Source organism: Melanostigma gelatinosum (assembly GCF_949748355.1).
Source record: "Melanostigma gelatinosum genome assembly, chromosome: 15".
Taxonomy (NCBI): domain Eukaryota; kingdom Metazoa; phylum Chordata; class Actinopteri; order Perciformes; family Zoarcidae; genus Melanostigma; species Melanostigma gelatinosum.
In genome coordinates this window covers 2,643,827-2,662,481 of record NC_136648.1, presented here as the reverse complement: position 1 = coordinate 2,662,481, position 18,655 = coordinate 2,643,827, and the positions used below count along the sequence as shown (strand labels likewise).

General features: G+C 43.9%; 1 protein-coding gene across 1 annotated transcript in view; it reads right to left on the bottom strand.

Annotated features, from left to right (window-relative positions):
• Positions 1 to 3,927: 3,927 nt before the first annotated feature.
• The window catches only part of LOC306789304 (receptor-type tyrosine-protein phosphatase N2-like), a 150,601-nt gene continuing 135,873 nt past the window's right edge, over positions 3,928 to 18,655 (bottom strand). The window contains exons 20-23 of the mRNA XM_079285192.1: positions 15,245 to 15,298; positions 12,400 to 12,464; positions 7,122 to 7,195; positions 3,928 to 6,355 (exon numbers count right to left, since the gene is read on the bottom strand). Coding sequence (XP_079141318.1) covers positions 6,284 to 6,355; positions 7,122 to 7,195; positions 12,400 to 12,464; positions 15,245 to 15,298 — 265 coding nt within the window. The 3' untranslated portion in view covers positions 3,928 to 6,283. The remainder of the gene's footprint in view (positions 6,356 to 7,121; positions 7,196 to 12,399; positions 12,465 to 15,244; positions 15,299 to 18,655) is intronic.

The following is an 18,655-nucleotide window of genomic DNA, read 5'->3' as shown; positions in this document are numbered from 1 at the left end:
CTATTTCTTCCCCCACTTATAAGGTTGTAGCAGTAGTTGTTGTCCACAGCGCCCACTCTCGTGCTGGTGTGCACACGGCCGCAGAAAGGGTGACGCACAGATGGGTGATACAGGGAAGCTAACGTCTCATGCACAACGTTGTTTACTTAGCTTCTAGGTTGACTTTTACGCAACAAAACTTCGTGGTTAGCTTCAGGAAATCAATGTCGACTTGGTTTAACACGGGTCATGGACAAAGGTCTCCTGGGTGAAAGTCCTGTGTTTGTTTGTCTGCCATTAAGCCCTCATGTGACCTTCCAGCAGGTACTCGACCACCAACAGCTCAGCGTCAGGTGTCTGCTGGCGCTGAAGGTTCCTCAGTAAAAACTCAGACCAATAATCCGTGAGTGTGTGCGATTGCTATTCACAGCGAAACGCTGACATTTCAGAGATGATGAGTCATGCTGTCGACAACGGCTTCTATTGATCCCCGAACGGTCACAGAACATCCAACGGTGTGCGTACGTTTCCCCGCAGACTAATGTCCGAAAGGGAGACAACATATCTGAACCGTCGTCGTGAAAACTGCGGACGTCTCTTTTCTTAGCAAAACTCCGGCATCCGTCCGTGAAGCCGCAATGAGCCGCTTCGGATTTAATTTCTTGCTCGCGAGAACAACAATGGCCCATTAGCAGCCCCGGCAGTGACGCAGCGAAATGCTAATCCATGGTTGTTGTTGTTTTTACAAATAACAGCAGATTATTTTGAACTGCACACTGACTGCTGACTTTCAGGGAACCTCATTAGCCATCAGGAGAATAACTGATAACAGTATTTCACTGGAGGCGGTGTGGGCACTGAGAGGTATTATCACTGCATGCTCGGGCATCTTGTTTAGATGTAAAATAAAGTAGACTAATGTGAGTCTCGGAGCATAATGCTGCTGTCTAGGGAGGGAAAAAAGTGAAGGCAATTATGTTTTTTTTCTTCTCCTTCTTCACTTGTATTGAAAGTTCTCAGTCATTCATTTGCTGAATGAGTTCCATGACCTCTCAGGCCCTTGAAAACCTGTTAAATCCCCATTGTACTGTTTCAAATACGCCGACGTGTCAAAGGGAATATAAACATACACCATTTCCTCATTTCTGAAAACTTCACTTTTTGCAAATCCGTGTACGTGTGAGTTTTTTTTACCTCAGCATCAGTGGCAAATTAAACCACGATAATAAGAAGAAATGAAAAGTTTGCATCTCATCTGCCACCCAAACTTTCCTGCATCAATGATCAAAATCCAACTTGAATTGAAAACAAGATTATAGATTAATTCATTACAGTAACAACGTACCAACTACAACCTGATTGTAGATGTTTTTCTTCAAATAAAATTCCTGCGAAACCATGTAACGGCTCAGTAGAACAGATTGGAGAGTCAAATGCACAACTTGTAAAAGGGATAAAGGGCAGGTTTATATATATATATATACATATATATATATATATATATGTGTTGATTCGGGAATTGGGAGCAGGTGCAGATGGTTTGAAGGGTTAGGTGATGTAGAGAGGCGGAGATAACTGCTGCACAAAAGAGATTAGTGACATAAGGGACTAGATGTGAATTAGCATTCTTGCTACATAGTAAGGACAAATGAGGACTAATATCACAAAGTGGCTTTAACCATCACAGCTTGAGCATCAGTCGTAACAGGTGAGCTGCAGCTCTGCTTAACCAGGTATGGATAGGGGGGGGGGGGGGGGGGTGAAGGTCTGTCTCACAGGGATCTCCTTGATCCCTTGTCCCATTCAGCACAGACACCACAGAATTACCACGAAGTTGTTTGTACCTCCAGCACTTCTTCTATCATGAGCTGTAATGGACCAATCAGCATCTAGGGGCCACTGGGGCTTTTCTTTACTTGTGATTGAATAAACTTGTAATAAACAGTTGCAGTGACTGGACCAACCCGTTCTCACTCCCAACTCAGTGGCCTGAGGCATCTGAAACCGACGCACTGAGGCACCTTTAGAGTCTCTAAGAGAAGCACCGGTCTCACAACTACCTACCAACCGCTCCGCGTCGTTATTTTAGAAAGATCGAGAGTATAAAGTCTGCAGAGGGGAGATGGCATTTGAGGATGGATGGGTCAAACAAACGCAGGACTTTAACCTAGGAGGCCGCTGTGCAAGTCCCATCTGAAACCAAGTAACGTTGAATTATGTTACTTTACTTTTGGTGACAGTTACGCAACAAACACTCGTACAATCACATTTATTTGAACTCAAACCACAACCATTTATCAAGCCTAAAACAAGTAGTAAACCGTCAAACCTATAAATCTACGTTGGAAGTTTATTTTGAAAAAAACTGAAACTGACACGCTGTCCCTGACACGTCTTAAACTGATGCTGGACGGGTGACGAGAGCGTCATACTTTGAAGCTTAGGGCCACTGACCAAGCGTCGGTATTTGACAGAGTTGGAAGTGAAAATGCGTTGACTGGACACATCGGCATGGAGGTCCATGGAGTACACAGAGCTGCTTGAACATTATTACTGAGAAGAAATGCTCTTGAATCTGAGCTCTCCAAACCTCAGGCAATAAAACCAAAACTATCTGCATGACTACATAGTAGGGTGTCGTCTCATACTTCCTCACCCAATCCACTACGAGTCTGTATGTAAAACAGTGGAAGGTCGGGTCCGTGTGCGGCTCGGCGTGAAAGATACAACACTTAAGATGCTCTAAATCCACTCATAGGACACATCATTGGAGAAAGCAGCATCTCGCTCAATCGATTTCCCTACTTCCTAGTCTCTATGTCAACACTGCTGGCCAGCCAAACACAAGCTTATGTACAAAGAGCGGTTTCTCCACAATCAATACCAAAGCTGATGTTTCACCTGAATAAGCACTCTAGAAAAAAAGAAAAAGAAGCTATTCATCCACTTGGCTTCATCTAAAAAAGACGCAGGTTGAATAATAATGTCACGCTGCTGTCGTGCCTACGTCTGAAAGGGAAAATGGACGTTTCATTCTGGCCACAGAGCGGCTGAAAGCGGCGATGAGCACCACAGGTGATCAAGCTATTTGACATTTCACGGAGCTGAGCAGGTATCCTCAACCGTCGTCGAATCTCAATGGAATCCATTTACCTGCTTTCATTTTAGTCCACAACAATGTATAAAAACTGATTTCAAGGTATCTCATGAATGCTTGCACAACCCTGTGAAGCGGTGCGGTGGAAAAAAAGTATTCGTACGGACCTCAAGTTCAGCAGATCTCCTGAACTGGGCTAGAAACAACAGCTAGCGTTAGCATCAAAGATGGGGTCCGATGAGTTTATCTATTGAGTCGTTAACGTTAGCCCCTCAACCAGTCTCTGTCTGGACAGCTTTTTGTTGTGTGGAGTGGACATGGGCTCTACAGACAACAGCTAGTTAGTCAGCCCCCCCAAAAAAATGGAAACCATGGCAGCAGCAAGCCTGGCACGATGACGTATCAAATAGTTTTCACAAAAGATGAAATTGGTACATGGCAACGCGGGTATTTCGCAGCGTACCTGGTTGTCAAATTCCTGCAGTGCATTTCCACACGGCATAGTTTTGAGGCTCGTGCTGCTGTGCATGCTGGTTCACTGTCACTGGGAGGCAATGAAAAGCGTTGGGACACGGAGAAAAGTCGAGCACCGTCTACTGCAGGATGGTGTTCTGCATCGCGCCCGACCCACGACGCTGCCGAGCGTTCGCTGCTCTACCAAACAGATGTTTCGACGCCCACCCAGATGGTACCAATGATTGTGTACAATTACGTCCCAAGCACAAGTTTTATAAAAACAACAACTCAGGAGTCAGGATTGCATTACAATACTGCATCGACAATTTGACTTTATTCACAATTTGTTTACACCAATAGAACAAAAATATCTTCTGTTGTTTTTTTGTGGTTTATGTACAGAGTTAATGCAGCAGACCGGCCGTCTATTGATACTTGATAGAGTGTGTGAAAGATGGAACAGCGAAGGGGAATAAGACCTACTGAGACGTTGAGGCAGCTTCACGTATTACCACATTGTTATAACATACATGACGGTATATCATCAGACGGAAACATTTCGATCCCACGAGCTGTTATAAGGAGCATTTCCTGCAGCATGTTTCACTCTTGTGATGCAGAATGGAGTCGATTCCAACAACACGACAGCAGCTTGCTGCAGTGTTACATCAGCACGGACACTGCGCCGACTTTCAGCTCGCTTTAGCCGCGATCTGCACCGTGCAGAGGTGACGATCCTCGGCTTTTGCACCGTCGAGGTCCTTGGAGCTCGTCGTGCAGTACAATGTAATAATGCTGCGAAGTGAACATTTGTTTGTTTGCTCGAAGGGTTTTGCTGAGATCGTCTCGAGGCCACAGGAAAGTAAAGCACACTCATCTGCTGAATAAAAAAAAGCCATGCGCTAGTAGCAGAGTGTATGCAAGTCACGTTATTGGTGATTCAAATACGATTTGGATCAGATTAAACTGGGTAGAATTGTTGAAAGTGGTGAAACTAAGTTGATTTTACACAAAACTATGAGCTGATTTCCCAAAAGGCTTCTTCAGATGATGGATGTGTTCACCGCCCAGCAGGTTAGGAGTGTTTTGCTCAGTTCAATCTCGAGCTCTGTTCATTTCACTCATCCCAAAACCTAATGGTCTCATGAGTAGTAATAGTTCTCTTGGCCCACGCACGCAGGGGATTATGGGTAAAACCATCTCTTTGCCCAACACCCAGGGAGTCCTTCGTGCTTGGAAAGCCAAGAAAAACGAAGTGATCTCTGGGTTGATGCTCGTGTTTGAAAGGTTACTAGAACTGTGCAAAATACAGCCCACTTATGAATAACGGGACTTTTGTTCTCAAGCTCATGGAGGCCTTTAATGGAGCGGCGTGCACCTTAAATAAAAGCACCAATGGATGTACGGTAGGAGTGATCGCATCTTACAGCACCACGCTGGTGTTTTTCTCCCCTTAAATACAAAGAATGTATATTTTTAATTAATGTGATCGGCTTTCAAGGCAGCCATTGGCTTCCATTCATTTCCATATAATATGACTCTTTAAACCTACATATAATTGGAGTTTAAATTATTTGTTGCGTGGTCATGAGGCTTTAAGTTAAGTTTGCTCAACATTATATTCTAACAATAATTAATCTACAAAGAGATTTCTGTCCTTGACATTTATGAATGGAGATAAATGGCTGCTGAAATATTGTACGTTCAAAAAAGTGAGAAACGCGGGAGGATGATTCGGTTCGCGGAGATTTAAAGTACGAGCGGTTTGAAGTCAATGGGCTGAAACATGCGAAAACAATCACGTTCCTTTTTATTTACAACAGAACAAAGATGCTTTTTGGGAAAAAACAGCTGACGAGTGTCACCGCAAACTAGTTTTAAATGCAATACAGGCTCAGCTACTGTGCATGTACAAATCATCCATTAATGCTACACAGAAGAACTGCTATTCAGAAGCAAGACGCTCGTCTATATATATCCATGTTGTTTCACCTCACATCCAGTACCGGCGTGTGTGTTTATTCTCTCACAATAAGTGGAAAATTGCAGATGTTTCATAGAGTTGCCACACATTTTGGAAACAACGCTCTATCAGCAGTTTTTAATCACCAACTCTTGAGAGAAATTCATTGACGAGTTTCACCGAACATATCAAAGCATGGCTCTAAAAATCAGACTCAAATAGTGACACAGACACTCCTAACAAAGACCAAGTCAAACAGAAACTGTGATAAATATACGACAGAAAAAACATTTTCCTTTATCAATCTATGAAAGTGTGTTTTTTAAATGTCACTTTGGAAAAGGGGCTGCGTGGGTCGTTACAATAGAAGGAAGGTCTCTATGTACAGGATCGGTTCAACGGTAAACACAACGTTTACTAAGATGGACGGAGAGGAGGAGACAGGAAAGAAGGAGGTAAGAGAGGAGACAAGAGGGAAGAAGGTAAGGGGAGAGGAGACAAGAGGGAATGAAGCGAGAGGGAAGAAGGGGAGAGGAGAGGAGACAAGAGGGAATGAAGGAAGAGGACAGGAGGAAATAAGAAAGGACAGGGTGGGTAAAGTTATCGGACCGATGGAAGAAAAGAGAGATGAAACGAGAGAGGACAGAGAGGAGACGGAAACAAGGGAGCGAACAGAGGCAGGTGTGGAAGAAGGAAAATGATCAAGGACGGTCCTCTCAGTGAGGCGGAAGAAGAAGAAGAAGAGGAAGAGGAGGAAGGGGGTCCATCAGCAGGAGGAGCTCGCGCTCCTACTGCGGAAGAGCTTTCAGAATGGCGTTCACCTCCTCAGCGACGGCCGTCAACGCAAACTCGAATTGATCCTGCAGGAAGACGAAGAAGAGGGAGAAAAAGAGAGGAAGGGAAAAGCAGTGAGACACGCGTGTGGAAAGCAGAGTGGGTTCGTCACCAGCTTTGATTCAGTGATACGTGCAGTCAAGAGGCTTTCTCACGGATAAATAACGTGTATTTATTATGTTTTTCTATTCAGCCAAAATAATATTCTTATCTGCATTATCTGTCATTTATAAATTCTCACAATGCCTTTATGATCAACTTAGCAACTTGCCACTTTGAAACCTTCATTGTGAAATATCTAGAAGTCATTTTCAGTCGTGTTTGGAACACCTGGATGTTCTCCTTCCGCTGCATCACTGCAGGAAGAGGCAGATAAAGGGCTCAAACGACATCGTCCCTCATCAAAAGTCTGGGAAATGAAATGCGAGCGCTGAGGCTGGGACTCGTGACCACGAGGGGAATCAATGTGCGAGCAGCGCGGCGATGGCGGCGAGGCAGCCGTTTGCTGAGGATTCATGGTTTAATAAAGCCTGGATCGATACCACCGATGTTCCACACACACCTCGGCTTTCCTTTCCTAACTATGTTCACAGATCAGCCGGTAATTGAAGCTTCCAGACCGGAGAATGACTCTGGTAGTTTCTCCAGTAAAGCTCTGAGGACGTGTGATTTACAGAATGTGTCTGTCGACGAAATCGAGTGTTCGCGGGAATATCATACCGACCCACCTTTAAAATACGATGAAAAGTCTGTTTAACTCCCTTTAGTCACTCTTCACTGTGTGTGTGTTACCTTAGTCTGAACCATTCCCGGCCTCTGATCCCGCAGGTGCTCCAGAGTCGCTGCAATATCAATCTCCTTGGCACCTGTCACACACACACACACACACACACACACACACACACACACACACACACACACACACACACACACACAGATATAAGAAATGTTGTAGGATTGTGTTGAAAGCGCCACCTCGATAATCCAGCTAACATCTGTCAATCTGCTGTTTATACCCACTCCCTTCAGAGCGGCAACAGGCGATTACATTCATACTCTACACACACACACACACTCACACACACACACACACACACACACACACACACACACACACACACACACACACACACACACACACACAGAGCGAGGTGGTGGTGTTTTGTAGTCGGGGTGAAAGTAGAAAAGACAAAGAGAGGAAGATGAACAGTTGGAGGGGACTCTGAGGGGAATCACAGGCCCACATGTCCGTCGGGTTTCTTTCTGAAGGAAACTGAGCCGATCCTCGCCGGCCGTCTGATCGTCGTCCTGTAGCCTTTGAGCTCGTGACGGTTGCCCACCGGAGCTCTCTCAGCCCCTGACAAAATCTGGCATGCCAGTTGTGTGTGTGTGTGTGTGTGTGTGTTGGTCTCAGTTTAGTTGCCAGTCAGCCCGTCGACGTGCCAGACTGGCAAGACGCCCCACAGCTGACGTCTGATTATCATCAGACAATGTGATGTATGACAAACACTGTAACTACGGTTAGAGTACGGTGGTATAGCCTTTATTCAATTCTGTACTTTTTGCTGACGCCATCTTGTTTTTTTTGGAGCCAGAAGTGACATGAGAAGGTTGAGAACAACCAACAATGAATACGACATTTATAAGTGACCAAAACGTTTACAATTGACTTTCATGAAGTGAAAACACACTGTGAAAGGGTTAATGCAGTAAGCCCCGCCCTAAAGCATCCCCTGCTTTATGGTCTGGGAGAGACCTGTCAATCACAGTGAAGCCCCGCCCTAAAGCATCCCCTGCTTTATGGTCTGGGAGAGACCTGTCAATCACAGTGAAGCCCCGCCCTAAAGCATCCCCTGCTTTATGGTCTGGGAGAGACCTGTCAATCACAGTGAAGCCCCGCCCTAAAGCATCCCCTGCTTTATGGTCTGTGTGACTCTAAATGGAGCATAATGTACTAAATGAACATCATGCTGTATTGAAGAAGACTTGAAACTAGAGATTGAAACATAAACTCATGTTTACAATGTTTACTGAGGGAATAAATCAAGAGAGATTTTGCTTATTTTACAATTTTTGGGGTAGTTTTCTCTCCGTTGATTAACTTTGAATACATTTTTCAGACTTTTCTTTCCCAAATGACTTTTTTTTAAATCACAGTTTGACATATTAAAGTTACATTCACAGAAAACAAGAGAAAGAAAAAGACATTTAATGAGTTGTCTCTCCTCCTCTGTCCAAATTCTGAGGAAACAAAAAAGATTCCTCTGTGCTGCTTTGTCGTCGTGAGAGTAACATTTCTTGTTGGCGGCTGCGTGAGGAGGACTGAATGGTGGGAGAGCTGCTCATTCACACCGTTCTCTTCTTCTGTTTCACAGGTTTTGTGAGACGTTGTTTTTTGGTCTTTTTACAACACAAAAGACTCCCTCGAGCCAGAGAGGCTGCAACACGCTACGCACTGCTTTAGTTGAGCTTTTTTTTGGGGGGGGGGGGGGGGGTATTGTGCAGGTCCTGATAAACCTCAAAATGGTCGGTATTAAAAAAAATTCTTTCCCTCTTTTCAGAACTCTCCCTTGAAGAAGATGGTGAGGGCGTGAAGAAGAAGGAGGAATGGTTTAAAAACCCGGCCTCGTTTTTATCTTCCCTTCTCTGTAAGACCCTCGCTTCAGGGTGGAGGTCGAGGAGGAGGACCGAGGAGGAGGAGAGGGGGAGGGGGGTGGGCTATAGAAGAGGAGAAGGAGGAAAGTAAAAGAAAGACAAGGCCCTTGAGCTCACAAGCTGGACCTGGGAAAAGAAAACAAAAAAAGAGCGAAAAGAAACGCCGAGATGCTGAAAAGCTCGATGGGTTTCATTCGATTCTTAAGATGAAGGGAAGAGTGGCGGGTGGTGGAGGTGTGAGGGGGGGGGATGAGAGAAAGAGAGGAGGGGAATGAAGAAGGGAAATCAAAACGTGAGAACCACAGCAACACCTCCTCAACCTCCTGCAAACACCGACATCATTCTGGGACAAATTCACAATTCATTCATCGGGAGCAAAGGAGTGAGTGTGAGAGAGAGAGAGAGAGAGAGAGAGAGAGAGAGAGAGAGAGAGAGAGAGAGAGCATGGGGGAGGGATGTTGTGTCTGAGAGGAGGAGGAGGAGGAGGAGGAGGAAAGTGTCTGATCAGGATGGAGGGAGCCTGCAAACCTGGGGGCCTCTAGCTTCTCAGGACAGACAAAAAACCTCCAAACTCCGTGCTGTGCAGAGCTGAGAGCAGCTGAAGGGATTTTATGAAGCTTAGTTACTCACAGAGGTGTAATGCTACGTGAGACATAAAAGACAACACAAATAGAGACATTATTGTGTGCTAATCACTAGATGCCAACCTGTATGTTTAACCAGAAGAAGTGTTTGTGATTTGGAGTAAAACTGAGCCTGTGAGAGCTGGAGGAGCTTCAGTATGAGAGAAATAACCTTGTTGATGTTGTCAGGGTGATTTGGAGCACGGACCGATTACTGAACGGGCCTAATGGGTGCCGGCAGAAACTCTGGCCCACGGGCCCCCTAAAGAGGCCCCCAACCTGTTGAGTTTCTATTGTAACAAAAAGACGCTAAATGACCACAACCAGACACAAAACAACCAAAATAACCAAAAACAGACTCAAAACAACCGTAAAAACACACAAAACATACGCTGATTACATTTGGACAATTAGAACCCAACTTCTTTTACTGCTAAAAACAATATTAATAGCGATTGGTTGATATTATTTTTGCATAAACAGGAAAGGTAAGCGGCTCATTGAACAGCTGAAACGAGCAAAATGCAAAAAAAAACAAAAAACTGTTGTTGGTATTTCTACACTTCTATCAAATCCACCGTTTTTTCGAAGGCGTTCTATGATTTTTAAAGTAAACTTTTTATCAACAAAGTACCTAAACTACCGAGTATAATTACTAAGTATCTGACAAAGTATGTTTAGCTGAGATATGTACAAAGTACAGACTCGATGTCATGGTTTCCCTGCAGGACGACATGTCCCTGCGTGAGCTTTAGCCGATTCCACGACGCCTCGGGTTCACGAAAAAACCTCTTCAAAGGCAAATAGATAAACTCAAAAAAAAACGGAGCGAGCTGTGAAAACTCTAAACTAAAGCTCTGTTTTCGTTCTCCATGAAAAGTTTTCCGTCAAACATCGACGCTGCGTTCTCCTCGCAGAACCTTTGATGCTCACACGCGTCCTGATCTCCGATTCCTTTACGTCTCACTGACAAAGAGAGTCAGCCTGTGTATTTACGGAGCGCTGCAGGAACCGATCTTATAACCTGGAAATGAGTCGGCATGATTTGCACTTCCTGTTCCCTCGTCTGGAAGTCAATGTGCTTTTTTAAAAAGAGTTTTCGGTTCAAAATAAGGTGTTTAACACAAGCGGGGGGGATTTTAACGATTTGTTCCTCGATGTAAAATAGGTGAGTGAACTGGTGAATTTAGAAGCTGCCTAAACGTCCTCACGAGAACACTCGTCCTCCTTTAGATGAGTGGAGACGTGACGTCATGTGACCGCGGAGGAGTTCCTTTGTAGCCTCGCGTTAGCTTTTTACTTCATGAGATCATTAAAGTTCTGCTCATTCTTGTAAATCATCTCGCTGAAATAAACGTGTTTATTTTCCTGCAAAAAGCTTCCTGTTCTCCAGAAATGCATCTCTCTCTCTCTCTCTCTCTCTCTCTCTCTGTCAGAGTGCACCATGAAGGCCTCGCTCATGTTCCTATTCACGCTCAAGAGGAGCCACCGAACGTAAGAGATCCTCCTTCACGCTGTGAAGACAAAGATCAAACTCAAGGTCATGGGGCTCCAGCAGTGGGATTCAAAATAAATGTTTTTGTTGCTTTCAAATGAAATAGAAATGACGTTAAACATCATGAACTTGATGACGAACATTTGTTCCAGACAGATGAGTTTTGGAACTGCATGACAAAAAACTAAAAATGGATGGTGAGAACTTTTCTGTTTGATTCATTTGGGATTCAGGACACACACCCACACACACACACACACACACACACCTATCCAAGCACACACACATCCACCAACTCCCACCCAGCCCCGCCCTTCTCTCCCCCGGCCCCGGGGTGCTGAGAAGGGCCCCTCGATGCCCGACTGACCCTTTGATCTGGAATTAAAAGACCCAGGAGCTCGTTCTGCTACAGCAGCACCACCACCGTGGGACACACACACACACACACACACACACACACACACACACACAATCTGTGAAAAGCCGCTGTGAGTTAGGACATCAGGTTCCATCTTTACTTTACTAAGAAGTTAGAAACAACTTCAGGAATGAATTTGTAAAGCGTGCATGGAACCTGCAATCGAGGGACTGAGATGGTTCTCCGGTTTCTCTTCAGGCAGACGTGAGGAGAACACGCAGTGTCACTGAGGAAGAGTTGTCTGTAAATGTGAGCACAAGCTCGAGCTTTAAAAAACGGAACGAATCACATGAAAGTCACTCGTCCCCCCCCAAAAAAAGGCACTTTAATTTAACGTCACAAACTGCCCCATGAAATATTCAGTCCTCTTCATAATTACCAGGCTGTGTTCATGACATCATGCTCTAATTATCACGCTCTCACAGTGAGTGCTGCCGACGCTTCAGATGTTCACGGTCAACTCTTTCTGATTTAAAGCCGTTGAACAAAACTTTCCCCACCAGTTATTCTCTCCTCCCTTCCTTCCTTTATCTCTCGTTTCCTCGTTTCCTCGTGGCCTCACACGTCTTCTCTCTTTTTACTTTCTGCAGTTTCATTGTGTTTTAACGTCACGGCAGAAAGGAAGCAGCGTGCCGTTTGGTGCCAAAGACGCATCGACTGAGACAACAGAACTGAATTTCCAGTAATTAAGCAACAAATAATAATCAGTGTGAATGGCTCAGTGTTAATGGTTTTGTTTTGTGTTACAGATATCACTTTTACCAAATCATCACTGTGATTATGGAATCAAACATTTTTTTTTTTGATGCAAACTTTGATCATATTGGAGGATAATAACATCTCAGAGGAAAAAAACTGAAAGCAAAACACAACACGCACCTTTAGCCATCTTGTTGAGGACCATGTCGATCAGGACGTAGGTCCCACTTCTTCCAGCACCATCACTGACAGGTGGGCGAGAGACCAAGACACAGAACGGAGGTGGGAGGAGAGAGAGAGATTAATTAAATGAAACAGTTTGTCAGATTAGTACTTGTCATCCGTTAATGTGTTACAGTCTTTTATTTTGCAGCTTTTTATCATTCATTTCTTTCTTTTCATCATAATAAAGATTTTGGTGACACAAATTGGGATTTTCAAAAGAAAGGTCGCAAAAAGCATGTCAGCATGTCCGTGTCATGTCAGCGTGTCACGTTTTTATTGGATCAAATGTTGAGACTCGAAGCAGCAAAAGTGAATCTACTGTCGATTTACAAAGTAATAAAATGTAAATGTTCAGTCTGTGCTTCTATTTAGTCTGCAGGTTAAATCTGTCCTTTGGCAATGTGTTCTGAAAAATATTACTTTCAAAATAAAACAATGTCAACGGGATCTTAAACTCTGTCTTCTCGTTTTACAGGGCGAATAAAAATGCAAAGGCACAATATTAACTTTCATTCCCGCTGCTGCAGCTGCACGGTAAAGTTAAAACGTCCGAATAACACCCACCCACACGTTTACTGGAACAACACCACTTATTTGTTGTCCTACAGCGTTCGTGTCACTGGGGTGTTATTTCTGGAGACAGACGCATCCTGACTCCGGTGCTAAGCAGGTGAGCGCGTCGAGTCTTTTAATGCTATTTCAAGGGGGATAAAGGACTTCAAAGGCGAAACATTATGGAACAGAAAGGCAGAAGCTGGTTTTTATTTGGCTCAGGAATTAACATCAAAATATAAACCTGTTTAACAGCAGCGCTACATTTCTGTTTCATTTGACACGGATGTAAATGCATGTTCTTCTATTCTAAAAATAAGGACAACAGCGTTCAGTGCATGAAAACCTTCTTAAGGCCTTTACGCCTTCACGTACTTTGTTTTTTTTAGCAGTTGTTTTTGTCACGGGTGCTGCAAAAAAGCAACATTATGTTTTTGTGAAAAGGCACGAACCACGGGTTGAGTTCCAACTACACTGAGGCTCCGGAGTCCAAACCAAGGCAGCAACTCTATTACCCCTTAAACCTGGACAGAGGCCGCTCAGACCAGATCCACTTCTTCCGTTCATACCTTTCACAATAAAAGCCCGACACATGTAACATTTACAGACCAGTATTTTGCCTTTTCGTGTCGGGTGAGCTTTTGTTTTATAAATAATAAACTCAACCCGTTACGCACAACGTCTGATGAAAGTATATCGACGTGCGAATTGATCGCACAAAAACACCCAACAACCTCGGCGTGAAGGCGTTTGGCCTCTGTAATGTGGAGGGAATATTTTGTATCCTAGATTTATTTCAAGTGTGGAAAAATAATGTCTGCACCCCGACCAGTCTATTTCATGGGCTGCTGTGTAATCCAGCAAACTCAAGTGTGTGTGTGTGTGTGTGTGTGGTAGCTGGCATGCATCCATACTTCCTGAATATTTCATTTTCACTAGGGCCGTGGTTATTTTCTGCAAGCCACACACACACACACACACACACACACACACACACACACACACACACACACACACACACACACACACAGCTGTATATTCCAGCAAACCCGGTGGCAGTAATTGAGTCAGGATCTGAGTGTATGTGTGTGTGTGTTCTATACAGATACCATCACTCTGATCTCAGGTAGTTTGTGTGTGTCCGTGTGTGTGTGTGTGTGTGTGTGTGTGTGTGTGTCGTACAGGTAATTACAGCGTGATTAGATCTGTCGTATCGCTGCACCTCGCCAGCATCATTGCAAGGCGATCAAAGATATGTGATGTGTGTGTGTGTGTGTGTGTGTGAGGTGTGTGTGAAGCCTGAGGGCTGTGAGTAAACACGTCAAGACTTCTGCTGCCTTCTCTCTATTTAAACTGAGAGACTGAGAGCGAAAGACAGGCAGAGAGAGATTCTTTAAGAGACAGAAAGCCAAAGACGAAGTTCTCTGAAATGCTGCGTGATTGCAGCATTTCTGCATCTTCCGTTGCGTCACTCTGCTGTCTGTGCACATCAGATCGGCCGGTTGGGTTTCGGAAATGAGTTTGCAACAATCCGAATGACTTGTTCAAATACACTGTACATGACATGTGGCAAGCATGCCAAGTCAATGGAAAGAAACGATTTGGTCTGAGCAGCGCGGATTGAGACGGCGACTTGTGCATGGACGATGAACCTCGAGTGAGGAATTCATGTTATTGCTGAAGCTCAAGACTCTTCACAGGTAACACGGGCAGAGGGAGGACGGTGAATAAACAGTAACGAACTGTGCCGACTGCCAGGATTAAGTGTGTGTGTGTGTGTGTGTGTTGGTTCTATTCCAGTAACCTCTAAAGTCTCACTATGTGTCTAAACATGTTCTGTTACTCATCAGAATGCTCGGGATGATCCAGCTGCTCCATAACGACAGCTTTCGTACTGAGGTGAAGCAATTTAGTCGAGAACAAGTACGATTGCCTGATCCTGGAAGAGCCGTTACACAATATTAAATAATAGATCACTTAGCGGAGGAGCGAGCAGGCAGACATAACCGCTATCATAACAGCTGCAACCCTGCTTACGTCTATTTAAACCCTCGCTTGCTCTCACCAAACTACACACTGCCTCCAGTTGAAAGTTTCTCTCCTCCGTGGACAGTTTGTCCCAATTAAGTCACAACTTTTGGGGGCAATTTCTCATGTCAAATGTTTGTCGACCTCCACACAATATATGTCTGTTTGAAGAAATGAAAAGAGAAGAAATACAGACTGCTGTAGGTGTTATTATACTTGCCTGCAGTGGACTATGATAGGACACGAGCGTCCCCGGTAGCACTTGTTAACTTTTCTGCAGAAAACACAGAACAGAAAAAACGAGCTCAGTGTTAACATCACACAGAAATACACACAGTCAGTACATGATGTATCCGGGCTTTGAGAAAACACCACCACACAGAACAGCATGCTGTTAAAATGTTCCTTAAGACTGCCAGGATTCAAATTAAGTGGGTTATAGTTGCACAACATCCCAAAAATATTTTCGAAACTTTTTTTTTCTAAACCGGTTTTAATGCTAACATATGAGTATATCGTATCGTACAGAAACATACAGTTCACCTATATAACTTTCAACCCAGTCGCCAGAAAAAATACTGCCATTGGTGCTTCACTGCAGGTCTGAACAGTCTAGACACGTGTTCAAAGATACTGTGTATTAAAAATATGATTCATAAAAACGTTTCATATCAGTCACGTAACACTGTGGCTAGGTTTAGGCAACACTACTTAGTTATGGTTAGAAAAAACAGCATAATAATGTAATAATGTAACAACGTAGCGTAACAACGTAGCGTAACAACGTAGCGTAACAACGCAGCGTAACAACGTAGCGTAACAACGTAGCGTAACAACGTAGCGTAACAACGTAGCGTAGCAACGTAGCGTAGCAACGTAGCGTAGCAACGTAGCGTAGCAACGTAGCGTAGCAACGTAGCGTAGCGTAACAACGTAGCGTAACAACGTAGCGTAACAACGTAGCGTAACAACGTAGCGTAACAACGTAGCGTAACAACGTAGCGTAACAACGTAGCGTAACAACGTAGCGTAACAACGTAGCGTAACAACGTAGCGTAACAACATAATTCCGCAACGTAACGCCGCGACATAGCGCCGCAACGACGCACCGTAACTAGCCTAAATACCAATCGGCTTTAGTTGACTTTCTTACGTAATATTACGAAACAAGCATAACATTATGTAATAAGCGTTACGTCACCGTATATTTTTTGTTTTACAGAAGACATTAACAGCGGTCTCCTGCCCACCTGCCGTAAGTGAAACAACTTAATCAGTTTCTCAATATTCTGCGTCACTTACTCTGAGTGACTGTGATCGGAAAAAAAACACATTCAACATATCCGTGTTCTGCCGTCACCTACGATGCGAACACTTTCTCTTGCCGACTGGGCTACCCATTTTCATTCAAAGTGTAAATTGTTTCTCAACCCTACTGCAACAGTGAATCATTTTCTGAATTATTAAGAATAAGACCCAAAGTTACAGAACAGATACAGCATGAACATTTTTTTGAAGATGCACTGCGTATCATAACTGGCCACCTTGATAAACCTGTATCCTGAAATGAAGAAAAGCTGTCTTTTCATACAGCGCGCATGTCTTATTTTGCTATCGACAGGCCTTGAAGTCGCACAGCTGAAACCCAATCAACACAAACACCGTGAGATGTTGTTTTGAAAGAATGAAAACCATCCCATTGCTGTATGTTCATATTCAACAGCAGATGGATTTGCATTCGTGTTTCTTTCATACATGCACAAAGACGCTGAGCGCTGCCTCAAAGTATGTGTTGAGAATGGCAGGTCCCCTTTAAAAAGAAATTGTGGTATAAAAGTTGACACATTGTTCATCAAAATGCACAGCAGCCGCCGGATCTACGCAAACATCCAGCTCCAATCTGAGCAAGAAGCAGAGAGCCGTGAGTTTGATCCCAGCTGGAGACCATTCCTGATTCTATTTCATGGTGATAACTCCCAATAACAGCAGGAACATGTTATGTAAAGGCACAGTGTGTGTGTGTGCTGTGGTGGTAATCCATAATGCATCACTCAGTCGAGGAAAGAAAGTGAAATTTGTGACCTTCATTTGCTTGAACCATCCTTGTAAACGTATTTTCCACATTTCAAAACATTTTTCCACAGACCGTCTGCAGAACATCTCAAAAACCTAATACATTTAAATGGCATTTGTTTTTGAAAATGAGGCAGTCCTTAGATCATGTAATGACAACTGAGCATGCTCTGTCCACTGAGGAAGACCATGAGATGTGGTTGAAAGGTCTAGAAAAGTAAAGCCAGTATTCTCTCTAATGGCCATCAGGGGGCGACTCCTCTGGTTGCAAAAAGAAGTCTAATTGTATAGAAGTGTATGAAAAAATGTCCCTCATTCTCACTTGAGCTTGCGTAAGAATACAAATAGATATTTAGTGGCGGTTCCATTGATTTCTTTGTGCATTTATTAACACTGAGATATGAAATGTTTTGGACATTTTCTCTTTTTTCTAATGAGCTTCTGCACTGAATCCTAAAATATCCAGATCCAAAATGACAGACTCAGAGGATCAAGACGCTGTGGCAGAGGCTGGCACAAATATAAGTATAATCTACAACTAGTCCCGATACATGAACCACGTGAACGCAAGTCGAACCAAGAACAAACCTGCTGTTTTTATAACGAAAACCAATGTTGTGTTTTTTCGGAATTTCTGGAAAAAACAACTAAAGTGACAATATATGCAGTTTTTTTTCTTTGGCAGCAGGTTGTTTCCTGAGGCCAAGAGAGGAACACTCAAGTGGGAACATCACAAAAAAAAAAAAACCTCCGCCCACGTTCATCCTCCACCACACCAAAATTGAAAAGTCAGAGCTCGCTGCAGACAATTAAAAGTGATGTTACCATGGAAACAGCCGGGCAGAAAAATCACCAACCGGCGGTGGGTGTAGAGAGGGGTGTGGGAGACTCGGAGGAAACGCCCCGCAAGAGAGACTCAAGTGTGACGGAGAGAATAAGAGTCAGACAGAGAGAGAGAGAGACAAAAGAGAGAAACCGATAGATGGAGTGGATGAAGAGGGAGACGGAGGGTGAGGATTAGAGAGAGAGAGAGAGAGAGAAAAACAAACTGATAAAGAGAGATCCACACAAGGCCAGATCAACCTAGGAGACGGTTTCACTGAATTTACAACATGACATTTATTTACACGCGTTTGACTCATTAAAACTGGAAAATGTAATTTATGAAAAGACAAATCCTTCATACAGACGCAAGACGTAGTGGAGGTGAGGAAGCTCCTCTGAGCCACATTGACAAGAGAAGGTGTTGAGTCCATTAATGGATCTCGACAGCAGCTTTGGGTTTACCCGGTCTGACAAAAGAGACGTAAAGAAACCGAAATGAAAGTGGAAGAGGAATGCGTTGGAATTGACAAGAGGAACCAACGCTTCGAAATATGACGTTGAAATCATCGCAGAAAACTGTGTGCTCTACTCGTGCCCTGCTGACTAAATCATGACAAACAGGCCGCTGCTCGTTCCCTCGTGAGAAAACGAGAAGTCGATGACGTCCGTGGATATTTTAACCCGAACGCACGATCTTCTTCTAAACCTAACTACGTGGTTTTGTTGCCTAAAC